At 43.7% G+C, this 18,697-nt stretch overlaps 1 protein-coding gene across 1 annotated transcript in view; it reads right to left on the bottom strand.

Moving 5' to 3' along the window:
- Positions 1 to 18,697, bottom strand: part of LOC111859870 (ephrin-B1) — a 70,283-nt gene that overhangs the window by 11,131 nt on the left and 40,455 nt on the right. Inside the window, exon 5 of the mRNA XM_072717549.1 lies at positions 2,988 to 3,080. Within this exon, the coding sequence (XP_072573650.1) occupies positions 2,988 to 3,080 (93 nt within the window). The remainder of the gene's footprint in view (positions 1 to 2,987; positions 3,081 to 18,697) is intronic.

Raw genomic sequence — 18,697 nt, 5'->3', positions numbered from 1 at the left:
TGTGTAGAAAAATGACCAAAACCTGACTCGGTTCCTCAAGCTATTCTCATGTGGTGACCAAGCACAACAGACGACTGCTTTTCTTACATTCACCCCTAACCAATTCGAATAAAAAATATAAATATGTTTGCTATAATTTGACTCGATACTTGTCTGATTTTGTTATGACATCTGTGGCTGTTGCCTGCCCTGCTAGCTAATTGTCACGGCAAAATGGCGAGGAAGGAAGTTGGGTGTTTATTGCCCGAGAGTGTTCCACGCTATAGGTACCTTCAGCAAGCTGCTAACTCTTTTCAAGCACATGTTCCTGTTTTTAATAAAGGTTTGCAAAGAACTCACATATTATTCACCACATAAGTTGCACAATGTGGCACCAATTTATCGGCACTCTTCTTTCAACTTAATTGTTCTGTATAAATAGATATTCTTTTTGACTGCAATTTTACGAGAGAAAAGTTAATTTATCGCAGCGCAGTATTTTACAAGAGCGACACTTCGGGAGTTTAAAAGGTGACGCGACTAAGTGTAAGACGACGTCTGCAGGAAATCAAGGTCGATTTTAAATTGAAAAAAGGCAACGATTTGAATCTGTATTCAAAATATGCCTTTGTGGTGTGGAGGCACACTGTCCTCAAAGTCGCATATTGTGCAAATGCAGCGCATTCGTTAACTTTCCACTCGTGCCGGATGACAGGCTGAAACATTAAAAGGCCTGTTTTAAATGACCTGTTTTTACTACTGATTCCATCTGTTGTATCTGTGTTGTTTTTTTTTTCTTTTACTAAATGTGACAAAAGTTAGTTTTATACGAACAATATTTAACATCTCCAACTTAATGAGGCCTATTCTGCAACAGTTGCTGCCTCCATCTGGCACGGCTGTCTTTCTGTGGGACGTATCGCCATTTCAAGAGAGACATTTCACTTCATATCGATACAGGAACTGCTTTACGCCGAGAAGAGCGTCTGAAGAGGTAGTTTAATTAATGCAAAAACCCACAAAACAATGTAGATCACACAGAAAGGCCGTGCAGATACAAGGAAAGAAGACGATAAAGCAATTATCAATTAACATTTTATTGCTTGTTATTATTCACTGTGTTAAAAGGGTGTGTGTTGTACCACAAATCTCCCCTTATCACAGGAAAAAAAAAACTGCTTTTACAAAAGCCGAATGGTCTGTTTACCAAAGTGCTAGATTTTTTTAAGTTGTTTTGTGGCAAATTGCATACTTTCTTTTCTACATTATAGTCCACCACCGCATTGCTTACTTTGTCTATTAGGTTCTTTGGGTTTCAAATGCAACCTTGACCAGCCTTTCACTAATGGTCTACCCTGTAACCCCAGAATAACAAATAATTACCCCCAGTCTAATTAATGACTCGACCCAGAGTCCAAAGTTTATCAGTCTTATTGTCTCCCCGTAACCAGCCATCTGTACGGTCGGTCTGAGGCCAGCGCTTGGCTGGCTGTCCTTATGGTTTATTTGCTTTTAGACTGTCCCCCTGACGAGCGAGACGGTGATGAGCTGAGCCTGAAGGAAAGAAAACTCCCAGCTATCCAGATTCCTCTAGCAGAGCTTGGCCTGGGCCGGCTCCCGTGGGGGGGGGGGTGGGGGTAGGGGGAGTGGGCTATGCTTGCTGAGATGCTGGCAGGGCTTAAGGAGAGCGCAAGGGCACCTGGAGCGATGGTGTCTTCTGGGAGGTGTCTATTTTTCCAGCATCCCGTCAGGTCGCCCGGACTAACGTTTATTTATTTCTTTTCCCTCGCAATAATTGCTGGGCTGTTGCTTCGAGACAACAGCCCACTCTACTACGTTTTTTTTTTTTTTTTTTTCCCTTTCTCGAGGTCTGTAACTGAAAGAGATAAATGTGCTAGTAGGTGTTAGCTAAAATAAAATAACGACGCTAACCAACAGTATCTTATGCTAAGGGAGTACGCTGCATACTGCCACCAGCAGCACTCTATCCCGCCTATGACCCACTTATCTCTGTGTGCTCACATCTGAGCCAAGCAACCATGGAACTGCTGGATCATCAAAAATTGAACAGGTCCTCGAATAACAGTGTCAGTGCTCGTTTAAAGCCGTGTTTCCCGCTGGCCATTAGCATGCGCGGCCTGGAGTATTTCGGCTGCCTGGTTTAAACATCTGGCATGATTAAAAAGGCTTGTCTGGCCCTGGCCAACGCAAACAAACAACAACAAAAATAAAAAAATAAAATAAAAAAAACTGTGAGTCATAATTTAGAATGCGAGGTTTCATACTCGATTCATTACCTCTAGAGGAAAGAAGTTCACACAGCGACGCTGAAGAGTAAAGTTACACACTGAATTGCTGAATTCAAATTATACAGTAATTAAAGTAAAATAAATACGTTTCTTTTTTTTTCTCCCAAGAGGTTATAAATAGAGTAAAAAGGTAATGTCTGAAATCCACACTTTATGAGAAATTCAGTCAGCAGGCTATTTTCCATACTGTGAAAACATCTGAATGAAGTATCCACTGTGAATTCCAGAGCCAGGGGCGATCTGAGTTTATGAACAATAGCTTGTGAAATGCTCTCCTTACACCGAAGTCACGGTTGTTAGAGCACAACGCTTTCATTATCACTGAGCCATTTTTATATCCTGCCCTCATCTAGTATAACACAGAGCCCTCAGCATATCCTGTGTTATTTTGTCTTTAAATGAAGTCTTTAGCATGTGATTTGGAAATAATTGTAAACAGGCACTATTCATGGTATACCATGAATCTGCCATCCTCCTTTTAATCTCCCGCAGAAATCACTGCAGAGCCTGTTGCATTCGTAAGATGAACACCTGTATTTGAAGAATCCAAGATATTGAAGTAAACAAACTGGGAACAATTTCAGATCACCACTCCCTTTTTCCTATAAACTGTTTAGGGCATAACCATAGGTTGCAGAGCTTAGACTTACAAGAAGTTCATTCTTTTTGGTTTTGTGGTGCGTGGAATTGCAGCCTTACCCTGTCCAACTTTCATAATGATCTTCATGAAACGGGTGTTGCAAACTCCACCTTCTCTATTCTCAAGTCCTTCCAGGGTCCCATTGGAAGTGGCTGTTGTCAGAAAAAGATAAAAAAAGAAGAAACACAGTGAACAGTTAGGAGATGCATTCAGAAAGAATGTGAATTTGTAGTCGTGCATGTGTGGCTATGTACACTACCGGAATAAAAACAGGAAGACTTTGCAGAAGTGATCGACAAACCAAGCCAGGATCAAGATCCTCGTGCACCGAAATGCATTGCTGGTACGAATCCACGACTGGGTGCATTCTGTAGAACTGAGTGGTAGCTGAATATTCTTATGAAGTGCGTATGCAATCACCTAAAGTTGCTTATTGTGCGCTGCGGATAGGCTTCGTCAAGCCGAACCCGATCAGGCCGTCTAACAGATGTATGGACGTAAAAAGGCTCTTTAAAATTTAGTGGAAGTTTTACACCTACACACATTTACAGTGCAGTGGGCTGGGAAAACAATTGCTGATGATGCGAGCGTCTTATCAGGGATTCTCCCGTCTCGCAGCGACATTTCCTGTTATTGTTATTGCATCCCATGGGAACGTGGAGGTTTTTCAAGGTGCTGTGAAAGCAAAAGACTGTGAGACCGAGGAGCAGAAGCTGCACGACTTCGTCTTTTTTTTTTTCCTCTCGCATGTGTGGCAATCACCTCCCCCTTTTTCTGTCTCCCTTCACCTCACATAAACGAGTTTTTTTTTCTTTTTTCCCCTCCCCCTGAAGGAATGCACCAAGTATTTGGCAAGGGAAGTTATGCCAGGAACAATTACTGCAAGCTGCAAATGCCGAAGGCTTAGCTTTCCTTTTCTGCATGGCCTGTAATTAGTGGCTGGGTGGCACAGTAGGCTAAAACCCTTATCTTGGGAAGCTTGTCTTCGAATCGGACTCTGTCAAGGAGGCGATGGGGGGCAGGGGGCTGTTTCGGCGCTGTCAGCTCCCCCCCTCGCCCCACAAGAGCTCAAACCACGGACAATGTGGCACCACCGGCAGTCTATTCTGTGCAGGAAAAATGACTGGAGGGAATCCATGGTGGGCATTCAATAATGCACCGAGGCCGGACACAAGGGGCGTTTCCACACCAGGGTTAGCCAAGACTGGCCCTGCTTCATTATTGTCGCTCCAGCTCCATGGGCATTTTCACCTCCAACCTCTTAGTTTTCTGAGCCTTTCTTTTTCTTGATCCCCCCCCCCCCCTTTCTCTCCACCTCCCTTCTATTCACACCCCTTTCCAGCCCCCACATCCCCTCACACCAAACCTCGCTCAGACATTCAAGGACCGTCTGCCTTATTAACTTGTCCAGATTCCACTCACACTAAGATGTCGTGACTGAGTACCCATTTAGGAAAGTGGTCAACTAATTAGATCCTACTCCAGGAGAATCAAAGCCCTTCTCTCTGCAGCCATTGCACAATGGTCAGGGACGGTGAGAACAGGGCCCGGCTTGGGCAGAGGTATCACAACAGACAAGGCCCTTCAATCTCCACCTCTGAGCCCGCAGAATAGGACGCTTGTTAACCTTATGTTTCATTTTTCTTCTCCCTCCCCCTCCTCCACCCCCTCTCGACCAACTCCCAGCATCCTTCACTCCAGGCCTTTTATTTAGTGAAAGGAGCAGGATTATAACAAATGGGCCCTTTGAAGATCAAGTACATTTTCAGCGTGCTCTGTCATATTCCCGCTAATGGGAGATGCGTCATGCACAATAGCAGCGCCGGGTTTCCACATTACAAAACCCATTTCTCTACCCAAAGGTAGGTGCCATCGACACGTCCGTCCGCCGCTGATGATTTCGATTTTCGTATTGAGCAATCCACGCGGTGGTCACCATCGCATGTAGCCCAAAGGCACCGACTTTCAAACAACCGCGGAGACTTTGGACTACACTGAATCAGACAAAAACATTCATCACACACAAAAAAAAAGAGATCTGGTAACGATGCCTTTCGAATTCTGGTGTGTAATCCTATGTAAATAAATTGTGATATCACTGAGATCAAAAAGTATCATTAAAAATGACTTTCGAGCCGCTACAGTTTATTTTGGCATCAGCATCTGCCAAAAATGGCAAAAGACAAGATAACCTCTGGAGACTTTGAAAAGTAAAAAGAAAAAGTACGGTTTATGTACTGCTGCTGCCATATCAACTTTTAGGTTAACTAAAGTCATTTGAAAGTTGCTTATCATTCTGAAAACGCGTGTGTGTGTGTTTTTTTCTCTCTCTTTTTTTTTCCCTTTCGATGCATCTGGAGCTACAGGGAGCCACTGTTGGGAATTCCTATGTCATGTTTCAGAAGCAGGATGCAGAGGGAACATCTTGGAATTGCAGCGGGGAGTACGAAACAGTGAACCGCGGCAACACAGCAAACGGAAATATCAGCGTGCTCCAAGGACATTGTGGCGGCGATGGAAACACGGGTACAGAGGGACTAGAGATGGCTAAGAGCAATGTCCTCTCTGCAGACACAAACTCTTAAAATGCTCAAAGTCTTGATGAAAAAGGTCCCAGTCCAAACCCCCATAAGGTTTACGGTGCTTTTTTTTTTCATGCAGAGACGAATGAACTCACAATAAATAACAAGTGACTCATGATGAGCAGAAATGTACATGAGAACCTTTCCTAGCTGCACATCTCCGCATCTCCGCTACATTTTCCACAGCCTATTTTCTATTTCGTGCCCAGTGGGTGGTTTATTAATTTTTTCTTTTTGTCCCCCACTCCCTTCTTCTTTCAACATTGCATGGAGAAACAAGCCAAGCTAATGTTAGGTTAAAACAGAAGTGACATGGTAACCTTTGCCGGTTTCACGGAGCAGGAGAACCAAACCTTTGGACTAAATACATTAGTCACTTATGATTACTGCCGCCATTGGGTCTTCTACATCCCTCCAGCCTGGCTCATCAACACAGGGGGAAAAAAAACAAAATACTGGGGGCTTGCCATTGCTCATATCCAGCAATAGTACTGTTCGTCTCCCTGGGTTATCGTCGACCATTTCATCACCACTTAATTGGGAAACAGAAAAAAAGAGAACGAAAAAAAAAAAAAACGTGTGGATTTTTCTCGTTACTATTATTTCATAGAACATGAGAAATGAAAAGTGGGGGGGGAGGGGGGATCAACGTAATCGATAGCTAACAGCAATTATGCAGAAGACAAATCGTGTTTTAGTTTTCCAAATGGATCTTTAAAGGTCTATTAGCGGACAGACGGGCATTGAGTGGGGTGGGTTTGGCGTCTGAATGATGTCACCACTATTAAGATGCATGGATCTGGGAACGGTGCCAGGATCTGGCCAAGCTGTCACACACACACACACACACACAGGCGCACACACACACATGGATATACACACAAAAAAGTAAGAGGGCCGCAGTAGTAGCAAAGCAACAGGAAGATTGAAGATGACTCTATTTAATCAGACCCCATGCTATGCCTGGCCTGGCACTAAAGGCTAGAGGAAGAGTTTAATTCTGTTCCGATTTATCGGTCCGCTTGAAAGGTAATGCCCAAAAATGTTAAAACAAAGGCTAGACGGAAGCCAAGGGCTGTGGGTTGGAAAAATGCAGCATGTCATAAGTCCTTTTCGGGTTGACGGTCCATCGCGTACGCATATTTCTGCGAGTTCAGACGTTCCGCCCCCTGCCCCCTACAAAGGCACCTTTGAACTGGCTGACATTTCATTTGCAGGATATGAAACAGGTCCTAAGGAGAGAGTCAGCAGGGTCTGATCCCTGCTGCCGCTGACTGCGCATGTGAAAAAAGGGAGGAGAAAGAGGAAGAAAAGTCAGCTTCTGTTTCAAATACCGAAAAAAAGGGCAAAAATTCCGCGTCTTGCTGTCCGTCTCAGTCCTCCAAAACACTGGGCTCTTTTGTTCACCTTTCGGTGCCTGGGGACGTACTGAACAAGCAGCAACGCATCAGAGACCCCGGAGCCTGGGCCCTGGGATCGGCAAATTGTTTTGGCTGTTACACACTTGTGAAAGACCCCCTCAGCCAGTGCACCTATTAATGTCTCTGAGGGTCTAAGGGCTGAGGAGCAGATGTGAGAACAGTCCTTTCCAATTAGGCCTCTCTGCAACATGTGTGTGTGTCAGTGGGCAACCTCCCCACCCCGGAAAAAAAAATGTCAGCATTGTTTTTATTGTCTTTTATGAGCAAGCGTTAAAAAACCAGGAAATTGAGTTTGAGTGCGACACTCACAGCAGGGTTCTATGAGTAAAATCTGCAACTGCGCCTTCGAGAAAGAACAATCAATCTTCAAAGTTATAAGGGAAAGAAAAGGAAAGAAATGCTTTTTTTGTGGCTGAAATAATCTGCAGCTCTCAGTGCTCCTGCTTTCATATTTGGCTAATCATCATGCCCGGGAAGATGTTAAAGTAGGAGCGATAGCTATAGCAACGGGAAGAAAAATCCTTGTCGTTTGCATAAATGCATAAGTATGTTAACAGTCACCGAGTGCCATAGCTGTCTGGCCCTGCTGACAAGACGAGGCGATGTCAGAGGAACAAACGGGGTCGAGGAAAACGGGGATTTTGTTTCTAGCAGTACTTGGCACTGCTGCTGGGACGGGGGAAAATATAGTTCTGGGAGGAGGGGCAGGGGTGCAGTCTGAAGAGGTGAAAAGCAAACGAGCAAAGATCTATACAGCTCTGACAAGCTGTGCTAAAGTCGCTTAACTGTCAGCGAGAGCCGGTGACACACTCATCCAGGTTATGAGCCAGAAAAGCATCCCGATTCTGGCTGAGGTGGAGCAGTTTGACTGCACGGGAGGAAATGTCAGCTGGGGAGGTATTACGGTACCTCAGGAGGGGGACGACCAGGGGCTTAAATCCACGTAGCCCCTCCCAGGTATTAAAAGGGCTCAGAATACAAAATGAAAACAGCGTATGTCAGTGCACCTTGTACGTTTTACTGTAAGTTAATGATGAGCGCTTGAGTGATGACCTATGCTATGGTGAAAACACGTGTATTTACCCCATGGTGCCGAATTCCCGGTGTGACCTCCGACCATCTACACAGTTGACACAGCTCTTTACCTGTAGCCAGAGTTGGGTGATTCAGGTCCAGAGAGTAATAGTCCAGACTGGGATTTTGTTTCAACCAACAAGTTGAGCATGAAAAGTCACAGTCACAGAGTACTCAACTGGCTGGTTGAAACAAAATCCCGGTCAGGACTTGTACTCTCTGGACCTGAATCACCCAGCTGTGTCTGTAGCTATGCAGCACAATGGCATCAACAGGTTCAGTGAGCAAGGGGGCGCCAAACCACCCCAGCCTGCACTACAGCAAATGAAACAGGTATTTGCGCAACATACAGATATGCACTAGTGTGCTTGCAAAGAAAGACATATATGAATACACAATGGAGGAAGTGTGGTGGACAAAAAAATACCACAAAGTATGTTGGTGAGAACAGGAATTTTGACAAGTCGACTAAAAAAACATTTTTTCCCTCCTGTCTAAAATTAGTAGGACCATCTGCGGTTCTCGCTTTGGGGGAAAAAGGAGCCATTTGTGAGACATTACTTCCCCATTAATAACGCATGGAATGCTTAATTGTAACACGCGCATGGATTAATAGGTCATTCAGAAACGAATGTGCTAAGCCTCCCCCTCCCTTCCTCTTAGCACCTTTGATTATGTAAAGAATATTACCTCTGGAGATCTTTTCTTTTTCTCTCTTCTCAGGGCAGACAAGGCCCAGATGTGACAGACATGATCTTGCAGTCTATGTTCTCGGTGCCGCGTCGCAAAGCCACAGTGGGGGAGGGGAGGTTCAAATTAAAAACAAGGACTCTGTTCCCCAATCGGGGAAAATGTGAAAACAAACCAATCATTTTGGTGAGGATATACAGGCAGAATAAATCCTGGCTGCTGAAAAAGAGCCTTGCTCTTAGATAATGCCATTTCTTACGGTTCGTCCTGGGAATGGAAATATATCTGTGCATTTATTACTGTCACTTGAGGCTTTCTTTATTTTTTTGCCAGCGTCGGACTCAAAACAGCCAAAAAAAAAAAAAAATCATACAGCATGAATCTTTTATTTAAATCATGTTCCGTGGTTCTCAGGGAAAAAAAAAACATATATTAAAAAAAACAACCTGGTTGGTAGATGCTCATGTTTAGCCTTCTATATACCTCACGCCTCCCTTTAGCATGAAAACAGCCTCGCAACAAACTACCCCTAGTATGGAAAATGAGTATAAACTGTAACCATCTAGCAGAATTTTGGTACGAAACTACTAAAACACCGTCCCCCCTTGGGAAAACTCATGTCCATCAGTAGGACTACTAAATACAGGTAGTCCCCAGGTTATGAACAAGATCCACTCCCTAAGTCTGTATATAAGTCAAATTTGTAGGTTAATTGGAAATATAATGTACATAGTAATAACGACAATTATAGAGTAATCATAAAAGTAACTACATACGGTCCTGTACTACACCTCAAGCCGACGAACCACGGAAACCACACAGTGTTTTCATTAGTCACAAAGAACTGCGTACGTTCATTATTACTAAGCATTGTATAAGTATGAGTTGGCCGTAAGTCGGACTTTCTTAACCCAGCTACTGCTTGTAAAAAATATATATTAATATATGTATTAAAAAACTAACAGCAAGTTTAAGACTTGTAAACGAAACTCCAACAGTCCAAATAGCAAGTTAGCTAGTGTCAGACTTGGAAACAAGGATTTTCCTGGGGATAAACCCAACATGGATTTGTCTGTTTCAATTAGCGTGTGTGCTTTTGTGATCCAAGACAAAAGCGACATTTACTCTGTGGAAATCCATCTCACTTAAAAAACTAAAACAGTGCTGACGGCCTGGTTCTGTCCCCTGTTCCACAGAGGAAGGCGGAGTTCCCACCCGAACCTTCTCATGGCTCGAGCGTTTGCCACAGATCGCAACAAATGACAAAACGAACAAACACTATACTTCAGGAGACATCTGCTGCAGCGTCGCATTGGAGTGCCCACCAAGGTCAAAACAGATTTTTCTCCAATCTGTCCCTATTGGTCTCAGAGCTGGGCCTGTGTGTTACGACGGAAAGCGGAATCCTGGATTCTCTCCTGCAACTGAAAATGCGCCCCCCACCCCCCAAAGAAATAATGCCCACAGCACAACATCACCTCCCTGCATGGGTGGCGACTGTCTTTTTAAAAATCTTTGCCGGGAGCAAAAGCACGCAGACGTTCTCGATATTGCGATGAATTTTTTCTCTCAAACATTCTGGGTAGGGGATCTCCATAGTTTGTTTCCTTTCCCCTGACCCTCCAATTTCATCTCTGCACAGTAACAATTTTACCTCTGCTCTCCCAGCTATCTAGCCACACTGCTGTTCGCTCTAATTTGAATAAATAAACATGCTCTTTGTAAATAAAGCTTCTGCCCTAAATTCTTTGTATACGTTATCAGGGCACCACCCTCTGACTAATATGAAGAACCATTTAAACTGTGGGTCCTTAGTATAAGGGTATACTGCCTGTATTTATGCGCCTGTTCTTTCTTGATTATTTCGCCTGTTTGGCATGAAAGACGGTGAGGGCAGAGACAGGCCCTTGGCTGCCCTATCAGATCAGAAACAGTTGTCTGCCCTGCTGCCGAATTAAGCCAAGGGGCTGCGGAGATTTCGGTTCTGTTGTAAGATTACAGCCGACTTGAGCTCCAGCAATGATATTAGGTGCGACCTTTAAATCTGGAGAGAGCCAGCTGTACCACCTCCGAAGTGGTGGAAGGAGGGGGGGTGGGGGGGGGCCCGCCGCCCATACCCAATTACGTCTCGGCATCTTAGAGAGACAGAAACGGGAAATGAAGCTTATGCAGCAACCGGCTGGAGCCTCGGGAAGGGAGGGGAGGGTCCGCACTCTTACAGCGCAACGCTGTGTGGGCAGGATGATGGAAATCTATGAGGACAGCTTTTAACTTTCCAGACGAAGCGGCCTGTGTCCTCATCAACGGTGCCTTCAAGCGTGATCTACTGTAAAGGCAAGCAAATGAATAATTTGCCTGTAACACAAACAATCTGTCAAGTACAAAATTTTTTTTTTTATTCTTTTCCCCGACACCGTGTACAGATTTAACGTGCATTTAATTTTAACCTTGAGTTCCTTTTTAACCTAAACTTTAAAAAGGAAGTAAACATGTTGTCTATAATCCTCCAACTTCCCAAAAGGAAAAAATATGTGGAGGTTCAGAGAGATCTTTAGAATCCATGCTAATTGTTCCAACACTGCATACTTTTTAGGATGTCATAAGATATCAATATCTCGCAGGTCCTCTACCATCCCATTTTGAAGTTTCACAAATGGGCAAAAACGAATATGAGACAAAACTGATCTATCTCTGCTCACTTCAAACCAGCTAATTTTGCAGACTGACCCTTCTCAAGGGAAACTGCCAATCAATTAAATCCAGTTTTTGCTATGGTTTTCTTTCTTATTTTGTCATAGACCAAACCGACACTGACAAACATTGTACGTAATGTCTATTGCTTTAGCAACTGAATATTGAACTAAAGAGCAATTAAATATAAATTGACTTTGAAAAGTATATATAAATATAGAATACTGATAACTGGGGTACACATGACCTAAAAATGTGAAGTACTTTCGGTGTCCCTGACTTGCCCCTATTGTTTCGGGAACTAGAACCAATTATACAGCAAAAAAAAAAGAGGTCAGATACTTTTCTCTGTGCTGCTTGGCTATAATTTCCCTTTTCATACAGAGCATTTCATTTCTCTTTGTGAAAGCTTTGTGGACAATAAACAAGAAATCGAGAGCCACGCCACACACTCTGTTGCCAAACACAACAACCCAGGACAGAAAATGTTTTGTCAGTGTGTCAATTTCATTCCAACATCCGTGCAGTTACAATGCTCTTACAGCAAAAGGGCAATTTAAGCTGAATCACCATTAAAATGCATGCAGCTGATTATGACTTTATGTTGGAATTCATCGCGACAGCATTTTTCCCTGCAGTAGGCCACGCCCCCTGCTACAGGCCACGCCCTCTACGGCCTACCAATATTTATGCTATAGAGTATAACTTTGTTGTTTCAGTCACAGTTAGGTGTGGTCATTTAAGAAGCTAACTGAAACTCTCTTGCCCTTTCTTAATGCCTAAAAAGTTGTTTCTTTGGGCTATACACACGGTTTAGTTTTCATTTCTGTAAACTGATGATAAAAGCCGTTAAAAAATCAGACTTCAGCTTTTCACACCTGAATGACACCTAGTAAGATGTGCCCTTGTGTGTTGCTGTAATTGTTAGCATTATCAATAAAGAACACAGAGTCCAGTTTAATCAGCGAGCCGACGGGAACTACTTTCAATTAAAACTTGTAGCTATGTCAACACTATTCTGAATATAAATTGCAATGATTCACAGTTAGTTTGGCATTAAATTTGTCCTTTGTGGGCAGTGAAGGCAAAATGAAATGAGGCATTTTAAAGATTTTTTTTCTTAAATTGGTGTATGGTATTTTTTTTTTTACAAAAAAAAAGCTGACCATTCTGCATTCCATGAAAGAGAACTTAGACAGAATTAAGCATTCGCTCAGTCAAAATAATGATTGAGCATACTTCTACTTTAAGTATCAAACAAAAGGCAAACCCTTTAAAATAATTGCTTCTTTGGAATTTTAAGTGCTGTCTACAAGATGAAAAAACTGCAGCTAGAAGAATACAGTCAGGCATATCCGCACAAATCAACCAAGTTATAATGATGGCCTTTGACTGAATTTACAGTTTCCACAGTATAAACATTTGTTTTATTGGATATACTCGGCAGTTTGTGTTCCATCTAATGACCGGAGAATGGAGAAATAAAATATTTAATAGCATGGTCAAGAAAACTGGTGCATTTACCTCCCAGTCTGGTTGCCATTTGAGCTCCCTGTGTTTTGTTTTAAGGACACCTTTAAATTATATTATGACATTAATCAAAAACAATTACAAATCTGAGAGGTTAAGTGAGGGTTAGTTTAGAGGAACCAGAAGAACATGTTACATAGTACTTTGCCTGTGTCTTCTACTCTCATCAAGTAATAAATACACAAAGCAAATGTATTAGTGACATTAAAACAACCATATGAATTAAAGACTAATCTTTCCCTTGATGTACTGACAGGAGAATAGTACTTTAGACTTTAATGTTAAATAAGTGATTCAAAATAACAGACTTAAAAGAAAAATATATACAATTTCCAGCTGAAGCATAAAAACTAAACAAAAAAATAAAAGGAAAATCTAATCAAAAAACAAAACATCCTTCATTAGAACTCTCACTCAGCATTCTGTTTCTGTCTTTCAAAGTTTGGGCTTAAATGCATCGAGGAGTCAAAATATGCTGCACTGTGGTCATTTTGTCCCGTAGGAGTCCCAACAGAGATGAGACGTCATTAAGGACAAGCACGACATTTCAAATCAACAGGCAACGGATTCTCATTAAAAGCCAGACCTCTAAATAAACAGGGCTGTATTAAGTCTGTACGAAACGACACATGGGCAGTAAAAGTACGATCCGTTTAAAGGGCTGATGGAGACTGAGATATATCTGCATACAGTGAACTAGCATGGGGACGCCGGATATTTCTGTGACCTCGGAGCTACTGTGCGGAGCATTTGTAATTTGATATTTTAATTGGGGCTAAATTACCTTGGACGGCAAAAACATGAAAGTGCCACAGAAAAAGCTTGATCCCAGCAGGAGGTTCAATGAACTAATGGACTCCAGTCATTTCAGTAGACAAATCACCGCCTCTGCAACAGCCCCAGAGAGTACCCTTATACTGCATTTTGGGGGGGGGGGGGGGGGGGGTGTAACAGCCCAAGGACTCACTAGTGTCCACTTTTAGAGGAAGTTCACATTGTGAAGACAGCAAACTGCTATGCAAAACGTCACATGACACAAACTCTGATCTGTTTTTAAAGATGTTTGAAGCCATATCAGCTTTCTGTCAATGTACTTTTACAAAGTATATGTGCATAAAAATAACACTTCATTTAGTAATGTACTGTTAATAAATTGTTTACAGCCCTGTCATTGGTAGCCATTAACACAGGCAACCAGCTGATAAACTATGACGACTTTTTTTTCCTTTTTTCCTTTTTTTCCGAGGACTAACGCCACCTTATACCTTCGGCATCGGGGGTCGATGACGACACGTCCCAGATTCAAACCCTGATCGGCGTCGTGACACTCTGCAGGCAAGGAGCCTCTAAATCTGCAGTCGCGTCAATGAGAGAAACATGCGATGACCTAATACATTCTTGGTGGACAGTTTATCTAATCTACACTTGGCCTCCGAAGGTATCTGAAGCAGCACTTCAAAATATAATGGTGGAACGGTGTTTGCTGTCAGTGTGGGAAAACTGCCGTAGCTATGGTATAACAAGTCTTAACTTGATAACAAGCTTGCATTTATTCTCATCTAGAGGTTCAGAGTTGTTTAAAAACACATCTCCTTTGGCTTCTGTTGCACGGCTCTATGGGGAAATTACATCATGTTGGGGTGTGGTGGTGGGGGGGGGGTGTTCCTGGCAGAAAATCCATGTGTAAAATGAGATTATCCAAACAGTCCAATTATTTTTCCTGTATTAGAAGCCAAAACACTAGGTCTGTGCGAAGGTTTCTCTGAGTTCGACCTAAATTTAAGCAAATCTTACTTTCAGTCTAAATCATGACCTCTAAGGGCATTAGGGCTAACTGTGACACCACTACTGCCCCCGTCTGTAATAAAATGCCAAGGTGATCGGAACTTCTTTCCCAATACCAACACTGGATGCAATGAAAAGATTTAGTCATGGGAAACACTTTGGTCCCCGAGGCACGTCAAAGTATCAGGACCTACAAAATATGGCGGTCAACTGCCGCCAGATCTGGTCTGCAAGGGACTCGCCTGATGCGTTTCACAATGTCTTCCAAGCAAATAACAAGCGCGGACACCTTCGAGGCACGGCTTGAGGAAACTGTTAGAAATGTTACTGAAAAAGAGACTTCGAACGATGTGTACATCCTGTTTTTCTCACTTGCCCGCTCCCCTCCACTCTGCAGTGACCTTTTCAGAGCCGCGGCCTGACTTCCTCTCCATCGATTGCCTTCTCCTTTGAGTCAACAATGACTTATGAAAAATCTTAGCTACAATAAACAATTTCATAGGAACGATTCCATGCGTTGACAGCGGCAGGCGATGCGACGCAAGGAACCTAGAGAGCCAGCTACACATAAAAGATTAAACGACGAACGTTTTTCGGTTATTTTTTAAGCCCTGGAAAAGTAATTTAGTCTTTTTCCTGCTTTCTACCCCTTGCAGTAGCTCAGGCTCTACACTGAGATGATAATTTCGGAATATCCCATGCACTTTCCTAAGCACTTTGACAAGCAAACTTTCTGAATCTATAAATTTTTTACTGAAGTGTAGAGTTTGTTCGAGAGTCTGGGAGGGATAGCTAGCTGCTGGGACCCGGTGCGGCCCAAGTACGGCTCTCCTTCCTGGGCTTTGTTTCCGTATGTGGCATGGAGGTGGGCTTCTACAGCTCGGTCATTACCCTGGATCGTGGCAGCCGTCCGCCCATCTGACTAGGGATTGACAGAGGCGTTTCCATTATGGCGAGAGCCCCAGTGGTAGGTGGAGTGGGGGGTGGGTTTGTGGGGGGTGTGGGGGGGGGCGGCAGCTCCAGGCACCAACATCGCTCACAGGAAGCAGAGCTTTGACCGATTAACGGCATGAGAGTGAGTTGAAAATAACCCTTCAAAACGTGATAGCTCACTCAGCCTGCAGTTCCATGCAAAAAAAAAAATAAATGCTGCATTTGGACAGCTTTATCAGCTCAATCAACGGTTCCAGGCAGTGGGTTGCCTCTCCCATTGTCTGCAGTGGCATCGCATGTATACAACCGATTTCTCTCCCACCCCCCAACCCCCCCCGTGTCACGATTCGTTCCCCCAACTCGTCAACGTCAGGTGACACGTGTGGTTCTGCCAGGCCGCAGCAAGCCAGCCATCTCCCCCCCCACCCCCCCCGCCCATGTGGATTCTGCACGTGTCTTAAGATCGAGACCGTGGGGCTGAAACTCATTATGGCGTCCCCGCCCACCTGTCTGGCTGGGCCCAGCAGATCGAGCGTGAGCGAGCTCCCCGTGGGTCGAGCCGTCCGTTGTACGTGCGTGCTGCCGGGTGGTATTTGGGGGGGGGGGGGGGGTTAGGGGACAGTGAGCATGTCCCTCCTGCTAATGGGTGATGTGATGCTGAAATCCCAGCATTGCCATAACTGCCCGTATATCAAACCTACTGGCATGAACCAAGGACAAAAGAACCGGTACCAGTGACTACCTTCTGCTATCATAGGCCGGCCAATCCAATTCTTATTAAAACCCGCCAGTCACATCTGTGTTTGCGATTGGATTAGAACGGCCTGCAAATAAAGCCCAGTAGAAAAGCAGTCTGACGAACGATAGATGTGTTTATATGCTTCCTGTTGCAAAAAAACATCAGTCGCAGGAAGTTCAAGGGAATGAGCTCCAGCAGAATCAGAGTGATATTTTAAGCACTGCAGCGAGTGGCAGAAATACATGTTCACGTGGCGACAGCCCTCCATGCAATTATCCACTTGCTAGCAAGCTAGCAAATGCTAACTTGATATCCAGTATCCTCTGTGCTGCAAGGTAAACTGTGTGGATACGGTAAAGCACACTCAAAGAACAACAGGGTGCCGTGACTTATGTTTAATTTTAGCTATCCCGCGGCACCTCACTGGCTTATGTGTTCAGCCATATGCTCGCCTTGATCGGTCAACCCCGCAAGACGATAAGAACTACCTCGGATGCCACGCAGCAGGGGGCGCGAAAGATGTGCAGCCCCCATCAACGTCAAAGGCACTCATTACACATAGGGTGCATTAAACCAGACATCCTGCCCATCTGATTTAATGCTCATTGTTGCCCGATTTCAGCTCGAGGGGCACATATGGATGCCTCAGTTTTTCAGCTAGAGTCGCTTCCCCTCTAAGTCTGGCGGCGGGTTTAACTTTAAACGTTTAAATCTGCCGCACCAGTCAGGCAGAAAAGCCCACTAAACACCCATTGTACTATTTAAGCAAGTCCGTGCAGTTAAGCCTCAGCATTTTAACCCATAGACCGATAAACCCATTAAAGCCCATTAAAAGCCTTCTTTTTTTTCCCCTAGTTCTCTAATACACAACAGTTACAATAGAACGTGTGCGCAACTGTTTGTGTATACTTTTAAACCAATTGTACAAAAAGGTGTAAAAACATTTTGTGTTACACCTTAAGCTGGCTTAAGAACAAACTATTTCCTCTTTACAAAAAAGGAAATGACTACCTGAATTTGTGAAACTATAGATATATATCAGAAAAATACAAATATGTACCAGAAATATGGAGAAGGCCTCTACATATTCTGTATAGATCCAAAGTAATAATTCGGGGCCGGACTAAACTGCTGTTTTCTATTTTCTAAGAATTTTCTAACAATGCAACCAGGACTCTTCAGACCACAACATCCTCCTCCGTGTTAAACTGGTGAGTCTGACATTATAGAGTCTGCACAGTGTGTGACAGGACGATGCCACTACTCAGCACTCCCTACAACCCCCTCTTACCGTTAACAGGGTCACAAATGCCACGTCTACGATCGCCAATCAATTTGAGTGAACCGAGCGAGTGTGACCTTCTCCGCGTCCACACTGCCTAACTACACACATTGGTCATAACTCGACAAGTGCTAGATTAACATTGAGAGGCAAGAAACCAAAAAGTAGAGCAAGACAAATTTAACACTGCAGCTGATAGGTACCATTTTCTCTTTGATTGTTCTTGTACTTAATGTGGCAACTGCTGATTAAAAACATTTCCTTCTTCTACTGGTGTCCATTATGCATTTTTTTCTCTACTTTTTCACAATTGCCTCTATTGTGCAACTTGAGAGGACGGCGAAAGATTATTTGCAGTGGTACATAGACCATTTAGAATTGCAGTTAAATTTGCAAAGGATGCTTTCTTTACAAGTGGTGCTTTTCCCTTCACAGCCTGATTATTGACTTATTTGTTAGGGATCCACCGCTAAATCAATAAGAAAAAAAAAAAAAAAAAAACAATTTCTTCGTAGACAAGAACAATTACATCTCCAACAGACCATGTCTTACAATTGTCCCAAAATATCCCAGAAGGGATTTACAACTAATATAAGCTACGTAACCCTCTGCCAGCCTCACCACGTTTCATTGTCTAAGAGCTGCTGGAGGAACATGAAATACAGATGACCCCCCCCCCCCCCCACACCGCCGACTAAACTGAAGGGGCACCTCAGTAAAATGAACCCCTTGATTTTTCATTCCCCCACTACGGCATATGAAACATATTTCAAAAACCCATATCCAAATGTTGTGGCTTGTGGGGGAGCACTTCAAAGCTATGGCTACATCCTCTAGAAGAGAATCAGATGTTTCTGCTACGACGTGACCTGCTATTCAACTCCCACATGCATCTCCGGCCTCTGTGAAAGGGGTCCAGGCTTAGGCATGTTCGCCTCAGTGTGAAGACAGGTCCCACCAGGAACACCCTAGATGTCTATCGCTGAAGATTACCTAATTGCCTAATGCACAATGTGGCCTGTGCCCTGTCCCCCATAATTTG

This window comes from Paramormyrops kingsleyae, chromosome 10 (assembly GCF_048594095.1).
Source record: "Paramormyrops kingsleyae isolate MSU_618 chromosome 10, PKINGS_0.4, whole genome shotgun sequence".
NCBI lineage: Eukaryota > Metazoa > Chordata > Actinopteri > Osteoglossiformes > Mormyridae > Paramormyrops > Paramormyrops kingsleyae.
This window is presented reverse-complemented; position numbering and strand designations above follow the sequence as displayed.